Raw genomic sequence first — 14,187 nt, 5'->3', positions numbered from 1 at the left:
AGGGAATATATATCTATTCTCTCAAAGATTAGTCTTATATATTCAAAAAGAATTTCTCATTTATTCTAAATAACACTTAACACTGTTTATAGAATAATTTCTCACCATTACAATCACAATAATCATTTTTCAAGGCAAAAACTACATCAAAACTTTTTGAATATGCAAGTAGATAATCTCCACAAATGAAGATGAAAACATATTTTGAGCATGTTTAAAGTGGATTAAAATATAATAATAAAAGACACAACAAAAATCTTGATACAATAATAGCTCAAATAATTATCTTTAACAAAAATCTATTAAAAATTACTATAAAATTATAAAATGAAATTAACATTAATAAATAATCAATTAATTTATATAAAATCCCAATTTAATAATGAATAATTACTTAATTCTTTAAGTTCCACTTCAAAGAAAGCATTGACACATCAGCTAGAGAAGGGTGCATTATTGTTTTGGAGTAAGAGAAGGGTGCATTATTGTTTCGGAGTTCTATGTCCGTCGCATCAATATTTTATTTGATGTGCCCAATTATTTTTCCAAAGTAAAACTATTATTCAGCTTAAATAATAGAATGTATAATATTTCAAATTCTATAAAATGTATAATATTTCAAATTCTTTGAAAATCAGTTTTACTGAAACACAAATATATGGCCGTCGATGACATGATCGGACGGTAGATATTCTATCCCGCCTTTAAATTCAAATCCTCTTGGTAGTTTGGCGCCATTGCACGTATCCCTCTCAACGAGCTCAGTAGCTCGCATATGAACAATCATGGTTTGCAATCGCATAAACATTGCCCCAGAATCGATCCATGAGCCACCAGATCTCTCTCTGCACGACTTCCAACAGTTCATCTGCGTTTCTTCGTGGTCAAAACGATTTCAGAAAAGGTATTTTTCTGCAAGAGAGTGCTAAAATTGCAAAGCGCCATTATTTTCTTGTCGCCGTCATGAATCTTCTACGCCTTGTCCTAATGAAATTATTTAGAGTTCTTGATTGGAAAAATTTGCCATATTTCAACTTTCTGGAAATATTTCATTAAATAAGCTACCGTATTATCTAAAATAAATCTGAAGAAAGAGGCCGTGCTCAAAACAATGTTTTAAGTAGCAAATTTCACAAGGGCTATTTCTGGTTCAGTTATTCTGAGCTTTCAACGGAAAATTTTGATTCTATTTTGGCTTACAGGAAAGATTTCATAAACTAACGCTCTCTATAAATGGACTAGACAAGGTTGTGCTCAAAATTTTGTTTAAAAATGGCAGAGTTTGGGAAGAAGTTCTTTAAGTTAATGGATCATCATTCAGATGCATTTCGAGTGGTTTGATTGAATGATTTCTGTCTCAGTTCCGCACATTTAAAAGTTTTGGAGAAGGGGAATTGATAATTCTAGTATTTTATGGTGTTCTATTCAAATTACACAAAAGAAGATAGAAAGCTAGGGCTTTTAGAGGCTAAGCGTACACAATGGCACAATCTTTACAGGTTTTCGTGAGATTTTTAAGACAGGCAAATAGGATAGAAAATTAGGGATTTCACTAAGCCAAGAAAGCTAATGCTACATTCTTTACAAATTTACTTCAGAGTTTTGAGACTGAACATTTTTGATGTTCAAGTGGTTCGTAGATATCTTCATGCAGTTTCTATTTCCATGGAACCAAGAATTTGATACCTCAACATGAAATACTGTGCTCCGAAGGGTTTTCCCTTCCAGCTCATCTTTGTGTAATGGAATAGAATTGTTAATGCTCTTTAGTGTCTGGAGAAGTCAAAACTAATGGATAAGGAAGCAGGGGCTATTGGAACGGTTAGTAATTGAGGGAAACACTATCCTTCACAATATAACAATGTAGAGGAAAACTCATGGTACATTTTTGTAGTTTTGGTCAGATTAGGCCATCCAAGCACGCCGTTAGAGATTTCAGAGAGAAGCTCTTTGTTTTCTTTAGCACCGGCTGAAGGGGAGAACTTTTGCCACATTCCGGGGTCATCTCTGTTCATTATAGAAGGAGGTCTTGTAACCTGCTCCAAACTGCCAGTTTCTCTCTTTGAAAGTTTGTATTGAAAACCAGTGCTGGGTCGAAGGTTTACTCATATGAATGATGCAGAAAATGAGAGTCTTTTAGTGAGTCCATGAAAAAGGCTTGGCGAAGATTTGGGGCAAAATGATACCTGCAGCAGAGCCAACAAATTTCCAAAATTAGAGCCAATGTCACCAATTAAAATCTGCAAACAACCTGGAATCCTATCTTTAGGACGAGATTGTTTGAAGCACCCCGAAAACTCAAGTATGTTATTACTATGCTACCTTTCTATAGACTGGAATTATTTCTTTTATTGCTGCAATATCCATGATATAGTCCTGGTTCAAGCAATTGAAAGATAGACTTGATTTTTCTTCTAGTTGATTATGAGACTCTATACTCAAGGTCATAAGAAAAAAAAATCCAAAACTTTTTAGCTAGTGAAGTATAAGTTCCTGAAAGTTAAATAGTAACTATCTCTATCCAATTACCCACTGTGTAGGCAGGCATATCATTGATTTTAGCAAGCCTTAGCATTTTCCTGTCTACCTGGATAAGGAAGCAAAATACAAACGAATAACTATCTTATCCCTGGTTGAACAGGACAGGTAAAAACCATTGTTTCCTTAAATTAGTTTCATCTTTTACCCCTATAATAAGTTATTGTGTCAGGTTTCTGAACTCTTCCCTGACACACACGAAAGTCACATGCAGTTTCAACAATGGTATTGATAAATTATAACAAATTCTTGTACAAGAACATTCTTATAGTCGTTGCCTCTCAATGCCAAGCAGATGTTGCAATGAGAATTTTGTCCAACCATCCAAAATAGTAAATACATAGCTCCTCCTTCTTCCTTAGTCTTATAGCTATTGCAATATGATTAACAGAGCAAAGATTTAACCGTGTCCTTAACATTAGCACTGAGATGATATACACTAAATCCTGCCATAGTCACTCTAGCTCTCCATTTTCCTGTAACTTCATACCTCTCAATCCTTTCTTCTCCCTCACAAGCAATTATGTTCACTGGCTTAAAATGCTTTGTCAACCATCTCTTTGGCTTAAAATGCCTTGTCAACCAATTAATACGTTATTGTAAAGGCTGGTTTTTAAACCTATCCAACATTAGTTGCTTTCCCCAAGCGTATTGATTTCAAGCACCAAATATGCATGGTACTAAAATATTTGCTTGGATTACCTTGAAATTTATTGCATCAGTTTATCAGGGCAATGCTGAGAAGATTTCTGTACCTGCTCTGTACATTGCACCTGAATTGGAGTAAAGCTTAGAGGGTTTGAGTTTTATTAAATGGCAGTTCAATCAATTATTTTTCTTTAAAATTTTTTCCTTTCCCTAAAGGCTAAAGTTAACTGGTTGCTAAATGAATAAAAGGACATTGTGTTAGCCAACCTTACAATGCATCTATTGATTTGCTTCACACAATGCAAAAATAATGTGTAGAAGATGAACAATTTAAATTCTGGTGGATGACTAATGAACAAGTAGCTGAAGGATTTGATTAAGATCATGCTTTATTCTGAGATCATGCTTTTTTGGGAGGATGTAATGATGAGAAACTAAAAAGTTGAAAAAGGTGGGGTTTTTGAAATAGGAATGTTTCTGCACGGTGTAAAACTGAGAGGATTTAAGTTTATAAAATAGCAGTCCAATCAATTTATTTTTATTTAAAATCTTTTTCATTTTCTCTAAAATTAAATGGTCACCAAGGTCATTGACTATACTCAAAAAGGAACTTAAAGATTTGTTTGAAGCTTGAATGAAACAACTTTGTGGGATGAATTTTTAAATGAGCTGTCCATGGTTGGAGTTTTGCTGCATACCTTCATTTGAGGGGAAGTTTTCCATCTATCTTATTAAATTGATTTCATAATTGAAAATATGTTGTCATTTTTTAAAAATGATTGTCTTCAATGCCTAATATTTCTTATCCATGAGAAGTAATGGGTTTAATAAATATTTATCTATTTATCTTTTCCAAAATTAGAAGGAAAAATATAATTCTTGTGTTGGCCCCTTGAAAGGGTTTATTTATTTGTTTTCAAAATGCTAGCTAGCCTAGGTATGGGTTGGCTTAAAGTATTATGAAGATATGAAATGAACAATTGTGCAAATCGAGCTTTAATTTCTCTCTTTAACGTGATGTGAAAATTATTACTTTGTTAAATTTTGTTACTTTGCAGTCGAACTACACTATTTTAAGCGAGGAAGACATTCTTCAACGTCAAAAGGAAGCTATAGCATCTGTTTCTACAGTGCTTTCTATATCTACAGTGGAGGCTGGAATTCTTCTGCGTCACTTCAAGTGGTATAGTATTATATTATTTTAATTTTTAAATATAAAATCGTCCTTTAACATCATTGAAAATAATTCATTGTAATATTTGTTTCAACTTCTGTTTCACCTACAACCTTTCTACATACCTTTTTGTATGAAAGGATATCCAATTCTATTTTCTCTGCCACTGCATTCATTTTAGAGCAGCAGCTGTTATTCTATAGTCACCTTAAGTTTTATAGTTACTAGTATCTGTTACTTTATATTCTTTAAGCTTCTTTAGCACTATTGTAATTTTTGTTAAACGTGCATTCAGCCATGTCTTGGTGGTAGCAGAACAACCTCTTTGGCAACTTCTTGTCCTTCACTAGTTCTGTCATTGACATGATATTTCTTAAATTCTTTCAAGGAACTGGAAGAAAAAATCCTGTACTTGCCACTCTTTTGATTTCATTGTCTTTAGTGGTTTGATTTTGACGCTGTCAGTCGGTTTATGTTGGTTTTCCTCTGCCACAAGGGGGCTTCCCTAGAATAGGATTACTAGAGCTTATACAATGAAGTCCAAGATGAAATGAAGGGATGGCTGTAGCAAAAGGAATTACAAAGGTTTAGGAAATAAGATGGATGAATGGACCAATGACTATTGTTTTTCCATTTGGCATATGGGATTCTTCTGCGTCACTTCAAGTGGTATAGTATTATATTATTTTAATTTTTAAATATAAAATTGTCCTCTAACATCATTGAAAATAATTTATTGTAATATTTGTTTCAACTTCTGTTTCACCTACAACCTTTCTACATATCTTTTTGTATGAAAGGATATCCAATTCTATTTTCTCTGCCACTGCATTCATTTTAGAGCAGCAGCTGTTATTCTGTAGTCACCTCAAGTTTTCTAGTTACTAGTATCTGTTGCTTTATATTCTTTAAGCTTCTGCACCACTATTGTAATTTTTGTTAAACGTACATTCAGCCATGTCTTGGTGGTAGCAGAACAACCTCTTTGGCAACTTCTTGTCCTTCACTAGTTCTGTCATTGACATGATACTTCTTAAAATTTTCTTCATAAATTCTTTCAAGGAACTGGAAGAAAAAATCCTGTACTTGCCACCCTTTTGATTTCATTGTCTTTAGTAGTTTGATTTTGACGCTGTCAGTCTGTTTATGCTGGTTTTCTTCTGCCACAAGGGGGCTTCCCTAGAATATGATTACTAGAGCTTATACAATGAAGTCCAAGATGAAATGAAGTGATGGCTGTAGAAAAAGGAATTACAAAGGTTTAGGAAATAAGATGGATGAATGGACCAATGACTATTGTTTTTCCATTTGGCATATGGGATTCTGTGTCACTTCAAGTGGTATAGTATTATATTATTTTAATTTTTAAATATAAAATCGTCCTTTAACATCATTGAAAATACTTCATTGTAATATTTGTTTCAACTTCTGTTTCACCTACAACCTTTCTACAAACTTTTTGTATGAAAGGATATCCAATTCTATTTTCTCTGCCACTTCATTCAATTTAGAGCAGCAGCTGTTATTCTATAGTAACCTCAAGTTTTCTAGTTACTAGTATCTGTTGCTTTATATTCTTTAAGCTTCTTCAGGACTATTGTAATTTTTTGTTGAACGTACATTCAGCCATGTCTTGGTGGTAGCAGAACAACCTTTTTGGCAACTTCTTGTCCTTCACTTGTTCTGTCATTGACATGATACTTCTTAAATTTTCTGCATAAATTCTTTCAAGGAACTGGAAGAAAAAAATCCTGTACTTGCCACCCTTTTGATTTCATTACCCTTTTGATTTCATTGTCTTTAGTGGTTTGATTTTGATGCTCTCAGTCTGTTTATGTTGGCTTTCCTCTGCCTCAAGGGGGCTTCCCTAGAATAGGATTACTAGAGCTTATACAATGAAGTCCAAGATGACATGAAGGGATGGCTGTAGCAAAAGGAATTACAAAGGTTTAGGAAATAATATGGATGAATGGACCAATGACTATTGTTTTTCCATTTGGCATATGGGATCAAATCAAGGTTTAGTGGGAGACTATCTTAATGGGGAATAATGGCCATTGAGACTGAAATGTACTAAGCAACAACCATTTCCTCTCTGACCCAGACTGCAGAAATTTAGCTAAAGAGATTACTAGGGAGATAAACTCCAATACTGCATTTAGCCGAGCATAGAGAAAGAATGTATGCATAAACAACATCTCAAGGATAGGATAAAGGAAAAAAGAATAGTATAAAGGAAAAAAGGATAGGATAAAGGAAAAAAGGATAGGATAAAGGAGCAAATATTAGGAAGGACTTTGAGAAAGGATTGTCCTTGATTTTCGAAAATGGAGTTGTTCCTTTCCAGCCATATGCCCCAAGTGACCATCAAAGGGAGAGCTCATATGTTTTTTGGATGTTTTCTTTATAGCCATTTTTTTACACATATCCATAGAGTCCCCATGCCATTGATGTGAATTACTTGTTCGGTTTTTTTTAACCAAATTTTTTAACCAAACAAGAAAAATTAAAAAAATGCCTCAAGATCAAAGATTGAAACAAAGACCTATTGACATACCTTTTAAAGTATGGAAAGAACTTGTAAAATCATATGAGAAGTTGGATGCACAAAGAAAAGTCGGCAATGAGAGCATTCAAGTATTGAATTTTTCATTAAACATTATTTAGAATGTATTAATACTTATAAGTATCTTAGACATGTATTTGTGTGAAAATAAATTGAATTGGTTTATGTTTAAGGACAAGGCATCCAAGGTGAGGTTAACCAAGACAAAAGTCACTCATCGTAGTGGCCAGAAAGGTTTAAAAGCACTGATAACAACCTTTGTAAGTATATTAAACATGTGATATTTTTTTAATAAATTTTGTACTAGAAGAAAGTCATTGTTATCTAATTTCTCCCTATTTACTGATTGATAGGAACTAAAATATGGAAGACCTCCAAATCATTTGGAAAAGGAGGTGCTGCAGCAAAAGAGATGGGTTGAATTTGTTGTTTGGATGGACTCTATGGTATGTAATCTTAGTTGGATTTCCAATATAATTTTAAACCATATTTTCATTTTATTTTTTAGTACTATTAGATATTATATCTTACCTCATTTTATGGTTAACATTGTATAACAAAAACATGCGTTGTGTTATGTAATTAATACTAACATGTAATATTGATTTTTTTTGTCAGAATGCTATAGGTAATGATTGCCAAGACGATGATCCAAATTATGTTCAACATATATCAGGAGATGATGAGGATGAGGATGAGGATGATGGTGGTGAAGGAGGAGATGATGATGATAGTTGCGGTGTTGGTGATGATGTGGATCAGAGTAATGAGGATGGTCAAGATGATCATGAGGATGATCTTGGTGGTGGTAGCTAGGCATGCACATGCATTGTTTTTTATGAAGAAATTATTGTGTAGAATGACATTGTTATGTTTAGATGGGTGTTGTGAATTTACCCTATATCAATGAGACATTTTGATTTTGTAATCATACGATGAGTTTGATTTATGTATGTTGTTAATTTATCATAGAATAACGATATTCATGAAATATTTTGATTTGTTAATCATATTTGAATTTTACTTGTTTGATTAAAAATAATACTGATTTTATTAGTATTATGTTGCTATTTTATACATGTTTTGAAAATTGTTAATGCCACATTGTTATTTTTTTGGATGGATGTTGTCAATTTCTCTTAAATTTCTTTACAAATGATTTTGAATTGTGATATCTGCTTTAATGATATTTAGAAACTATCATATATTTCACTATGAATCTATAAAGGGGGTCATATATGTAAAGAAAAATATACTCTATATAAGAAGTCAAATGCGGATGTAACCATGGATGCAAAATTGAAAGTAAAATTGGATGTTAAACTAGGAATTAATACAAAATGCAAACAATTGACATACAAAGTGTTTTAAATTAGAAGTGAAAAATTGTGCAATAGTTGACACAAAGAAGGGAACAAAACATGGCATACAAAAGGATATCAAATTGGGCAAAAACAAGGACACATAAATGGGCACCAAATTAGATGCAAAAAATACAACAACTAGATGTAAAATAAGATGCAAAGTTGAGCGTTAAAAAGAAGAAAAAAACGTTACAAATTAATATTCCAAATGATGATGCAAATAATGGTGTAAATTTGGGATGCAAACTTGGGTGCAAAAAAGGAAAAAAAAAATATGTAAGAAAAGACATAAAACAAGATGCAAAATGGGGCTGAAAAAAGTTGAAACCAAGGATGCCATATTGGATGTAAAAAATGATTCCTAATCACATGCAAATTTAGGCTCGAACTCAGACACAAAATTATATGCAAATGTGGACACAAAATGAGGCAAAAAAAGATGCAAATTTGGATGGTGAAAACGATGTAAAACTAGACACCAAAAAAATGCATAATTGGATGAAAAAGTCGGTGTAAATAATGGTGCAACATTGGACACAAGTAGACACAAAAAAATGGTGCAAAAAGGGGCATAAAATAGCTTAAAATTGGATGCAAAACTTGGTGCAAAAACAAATACAAAAGTAGACGTAAAAAATGGCTCTAAATTGAATGTACCATTAGACACAAAATAAGATGCAAAGGTGGACACAACACATGACTCAACATAAGATGCAAATATAAATGCAAATTTGGATGCTCAAAATGATGTAACATTAGATGCAAGAGATGATGTTAAAAATGATGCAAAATTGGATGAAACAAATGACGCAAAATATGGTGCAAAATGAGATGAGAAAAATGGAGACAAATCAAACGTAAATGTGGATGTAAAAAATGGTCCAAAAAAAGATGCAAAAATGGGCACAAAAATGGATGCAAAATTTGGTGCTAAATCAAATTCAACACATGGTGCAAAGATAGGCACCAAAGCTGGTTCAGAAATAGAAGCAAAAACTAGTGTAAGACTAGATACAAAACCTGGCGTAAGACTAGATGCAAAAACTGACACAAAATGGCTGCATAAAAAGACGTTAAATTGGATTCAAAATACAGTGTAAACTTGATGCAAATGATGGTGCAAAAATGGAAGCAAAGAATGACACAAAATAGGAAGCAAAAGAGAATGAAAAATAGATGCAAAAAATGACACAAAACTAGAAGCAAAACCTGTCATAAAATAAGATGCAAATCTTGGTTCAAAATTTGACGCAAAAAATGATGCATAGTTCGGTGTAAAAAATGATGCAAAATCTAGCATGAAAAAGGATGCAAAATCAGGTGCAAAAAAGGACGCTTTAAAAATTGTACAATAGAGCCAGATTTAGCGCCAGGTTGCTCATCACAATTACAAAAAAAATGCACTAAAATCTGGCGCTAAATCTGGTGCAAATCGTTGGTTTTGTTGTAGTGCTTTAATTGTCTATGAGTAGTAGAGGGATTGTACTAAGAGCTGGATAGCTTATGAGTTAAATCTCTGTGTAATCCAGACATATTACCACTTGTATGATATTATAAAGACCGGGGTTTTTAGCTGAGGCTTTTCCCAATGTATTCTTCTGTGTTCATGTGTGATTGCTTTCTAATTCTCAGTTATATGTGTTCTATTTGATCTTGTTCATATTCAATTAAGCTTCCACAAGTTTGTTGTAGAATTAGATATGGTATTTTGTTTTAGTATATTGCATAATATGTTCATCTACAGTGGGAAATTCTACAACCTATAGGAATGGGAACCTTCACTGGTTTACTATCCTACATATTAAAACTCTGCAATATTGTCTCGACATGGTTCCTCTGGTTTAACCCGAGCTTCCTCTTTTCCCTATCTCTTTTAATTTCCATGCCCAAAATATAGTTTACAGCACCAACATATTTCATGTCGAATTTGGAGGACAATTGGGTCTTCAAATCCTAGATAATTTCTTTGTCATTTCTAGCCAGCAACATATCATCCACATACAAGACCAGATAAGTAACATGATCACCAATTAATTTAAAATACACACAGTGATCTACTTTGCTTCTGGTGAAGCCAATTCCCCGTATATATGTACCAAATTTCTGATACCACATCCTTGTTGACTGTTTTAACCCATATAGAGACTTTTTTAACTTTCATACCAGTTCTTTCTTACCCTTCACTGCAAAGCCTTCAGGTTGCTTCATGTAGATCTCCTCTTCCAGATCCTCGTGAAGAAATGTTGTCTTCACATCCATTTGTTCTACCTCAATCAAAAGTAGTAGCAATAGATAGAAGTAATCCAATAGAAGATACCTTGGCAACAGGAGAAAAAATATCACCAAAATCAATTTCCAACACTTGGGAATAACCTTTTGCTACCAGCTGAGCTTTTTATTTCTCCAGCTTTCCTTTTGCATTTGTCTTCTTCTTGAACACCCATTATCTGCCAATGGGTTTCCTTCCAGCTAGCAACTCCACCAGATCCCAAGCCTCATTTTTGTGCAAATATGTCATTTCATCAACCATGGCCTCTTACTAGAGTTTGCCATCATCTGAATCTGCTGCTTCCTTCACAGTTCTGGGATCATCATCAGTAATAGATAAAGAAAAGTTTGAACAGAAAGCAGATGGACTATAACTTTCTAGCTACCTTATTTCTCAAACTGATCTTCTCACAACCAGATTTTGTGGCTCTTCATCTTCTGATTCCTCTTCTGTTGTAGAGTATGATTCTTCCTCCTTAAGCTCAAACTCTATCTTCTGAGGTTCCTTTGATGGAAATTCATGTTTAATAACATCTTTCACCTCTCTAAACATGACATCTCGGTTGTACACAACCTTCCTTGTTACTGGGTTCCAAAGCTTATAGCCTTTTAAACCATCCTTATACCCAATAAGGATGAACTTTTCAGATTTACTATCCAACTTTGTTCTTTTCTCATTTGGAACATGTACATATGCATCACATCCAAATACCCTCAGATGTGAAAGAGAGGGTTTCTTACCAGTCCATACCTCTTGTGGAGTCTTATCCTCCAACGCTGATGAAGGTGATATGTTGACCAGGTAACATGTTGTCTCCACCGCCTCTGCCCAGAATTCTTGTCTTATCCCGACACCATTGAGCATGCTCCTTGCCCTTTCCGTCAATGTCTTATTCATTCTTTATGCAACTCTATTTTGCTTAGGTGTGTATGGACTAGTCTTTTGTTGTGCTATAGCACACTTCTTATAGAATTCTTGAAATTCCTTCTTGCAAAACTCTCCACCATTATCTATCCTCAGCACCTTTATCTTCTTCTTTGTTTAGTTTTCCACCAGAGCCTTAAATTATTTAAACCTATCAAAGACTTCAGATTTCTTTTTAAGGAAATATATCCATGTATTCCTTGAGAAGTCATCTATAAATGATACATAGTACATAGACTTACCCATTGATGGAACCTTCACAAGTCCAAACATGTCACTGTGCACCAGCTGTAATATATGTTTTGTCCTCTTACCACCAGAGGGGAAACTCACCCGATTCTACTTCCCATATACACAATTTTCACAGAAATCAAAATCCAGAGAGCTAATAGTCATACCTTCTACCATACCTTTACTATGAAGTATTCGAAAGCCCTTCTCTCCAATATTTCCAAGCCTTTGATGCCATAGCATGGTCTTTTCTCTAGAGACAACTAGATTTTCTGCTCCACTTTCAGAAACCAAAGAACTATCGCACCCATCAATAACAATGCTACCTTGCAGCTTGTACATAGTTCCAATCTGAACTCCCTGCATCAATACCAGTGCTCCCTGAACCATCTTGCATGTATCCTTCTCGAACACCGTTTTTACACCTGCATCATCCAGCTTTCTTACAGAAATTAGATTTCTAGCCAATGCAGGAATATGCAAAACACTTGGAAATGTTTTAATCCTTCCACCTTACAATTTCAACTTAACTTTCCGATGACCAACAATTTTAACCTTCCTGTCATCCCCCAAGAAGACATCACCACCATCATATTTCTCATACTCGCAGAACCACTCTCTATGGGGAGTGAAGTGAAAGGATGCCCCTTAGTCAATCAACCATGCCTCATGAACTACATGTGTACTTCAAAAAGTCAAGTACACATCCCCACCTTTATCTGAGGTGGCTTTTACCTTTGCGGAAGGAGCATCATCAGATCCCTTTTCTTTTTCAGGAGCTTTAGATTTACAGACGCTTTTGTAGTTCCCTTCCTTTCCGTATTTCCACCACACCTTTACAGGTTTTCCTTGAGATTTAAATCTCCCTCTAGATTTAGATCTCCTACTCAATGACTTATTTTTGTTTATATTCTGGGACCTTCCTTGTACAGACAAGGCATCACCATTCTGGCTCTCCATGTTTTTCCTTCTCATCTCCTCTGTAAGTAAGGATGAGACTATTTCATCAAACTGCAAGGAAGTTGCATTGCTACCTATTGTAATAACCAAACTATCCCACAAATCTGGTAGAGAACACAACAAACTGATGCACTTATCTTTATCTGAAATTTTTAATATCAATAGATAATAATTGACTTACTATAGTATTAAATGAATTCAGATTCTTTGTCACCGAGTCTCCATCTTTCATGCTCATGTTATACAACTTTTTCCATAGGAACACTTTATTCACCAGAGATTTAGATTGGTACAAAGTCCTTAACTTTTCCCACAAAGCCTTTGTCGTAGCTTCCCCTGATACATTCAACAATACTCAATTTGAGACACACAATCATCTTGTGCTCTTTGCCTGCCGATCCAACTTCTTTCGTTCTTCATCAGACACTCTCGTTGGTTTAGTACCTGGATCTACCGGATCCACTGATCTTTATCCACCAACAGATCCTCCATCTTGAGTTTCCACGACTCAAAACTATGACCATTAAATTTCTCAATTTCTATCTTTCCACTGCTCACCATCTTCTTTCACCACAAGAATCGATCCCGTAGATCTCCCACTGAACAGGGTCTACCACAGGCTCGAGAGAAACCCCACAGCAACAAAAGCATCCCCTTAAAGCCAAAATAGATCTGATACCAAATGTAGGTTTTAACCCTATACAGAAATTACCTACATACAAATTCTAAGAATAGTAAATAAACAATGTAAGAGCATAACACATAAAACACATATACACAAAGATTTCCCCTGGATCCCAAAACCCGGACTACCAACTTGATTTTTCATTATGTTCCTTTCAATGTTACAATACATATATAAACATGTCGAAGCATCCAATACCATGGAACGAAAACCATCGCGGCCAAAGCCATGCACGAAAACCATGCACAAAACCATAGGTAGGTTCACCCACCTAATATAGGGTCCCATAAAAATTTCCCCGAGGCGCTGCCCCGGACCCCGTAGAGGGTCGCTAACCATCCCCTTCAAACCCCCTATGAGCCCCCCACTATGCAATCCGCACAACAAAAGGCAGGCTTCGCCCCACCTCTAACCCCTTGGTGATCTAGGAAATCTAGTCATGGAAAGAATATAACACAACCAACAAATAATTTATTGATAGTATTACAATTAAAATAGTACATTGATAATGGGACAAATCAAATGGTTGAAATATCTTACATATTTGTATCAATAAGTTCATTACATAAATACACTCCAATTAACAATCAATATCAATTTAAAATTTAAGTAATTTATTAACATTACACATACACATGCTCTTCCATGTTATGTTCATCACTTTAGCAAGTGAAGTTTATGGCTTTGGTGGTCTACGGGCAATGATTATATCATATTTTTTAAAACTTAAAATAAAATAAGAAAAGTAGAGATGGAAATAGGTTGCGCTTTTAACTACTATGCTGAGTAAGGATAGAGTTTGACGGGCATCATTGCCCAATGGACTAA

The 14,187-nt window shown here is 34.5% G+C and overlaps 1 protein-coding gene across 2 annotated transcripts; it reads left to right on the top strand.

Annotated features, from left to right (window-relative positions):
• The first annotated feature begins 748 nt into the window (after positions 1 to 748).
• LOC149165503 (uncharacterized) lies at positions 749 to 7,938 on the top strand. Of its 2 annotated transcripts, none has more exons than XM_089431152.1 (5): positions 749 to 904; positions 4,245 to 4,369; positions 7,100 to 7,186; positions 7,280 to 7,372; positions 7,545 to 7,938. In XM_089431152.1, exons 1-5 carry the CDS (start codon positions 826 to 828, stop codon positions 7,740 to 7,742), a joined length of 582 nt encoding a protein of 193 aa, XP_089287278.1. In that variant the 5' UTR covers positions 749 to 825; the 3' UTR covers positions 7,743 to 7,938. The 2 variants fall into 2 exon arrangements, with proteins under 2 accessions (XP_089287278.1, XP_089287280.1); XM_089431154.1 differs by lacking the exon at positions 749 to 904 and adding an exon at positions 1,832 to 2,302.
• The last annotated feature ends 6,249 nt before the right edge of the window (positions 7,939 to 14,187 follow it).

The sequence above is a fragment of the Pinus tabuliformis genome, chromosome 5_1 (assembly GCF_031772625.1).
Source record: "Pinus tabuliformis cultivar Carrire ecotype Pingquan chromosome 5_1, CPIR1, whole genome shotgun sequence".
Lineage (NCBI taxonomy): Eukaryota > Viridiplantae > Streptophyta > Pinopsida > Pinales > Pinaceae > Pinus > Pinus tabuliformis.
The sequence above is the reverse complement of the archived record's forward strand: the minus strand, read 5'-3'. Positions and strand labels throughout refer to the sequence as shown.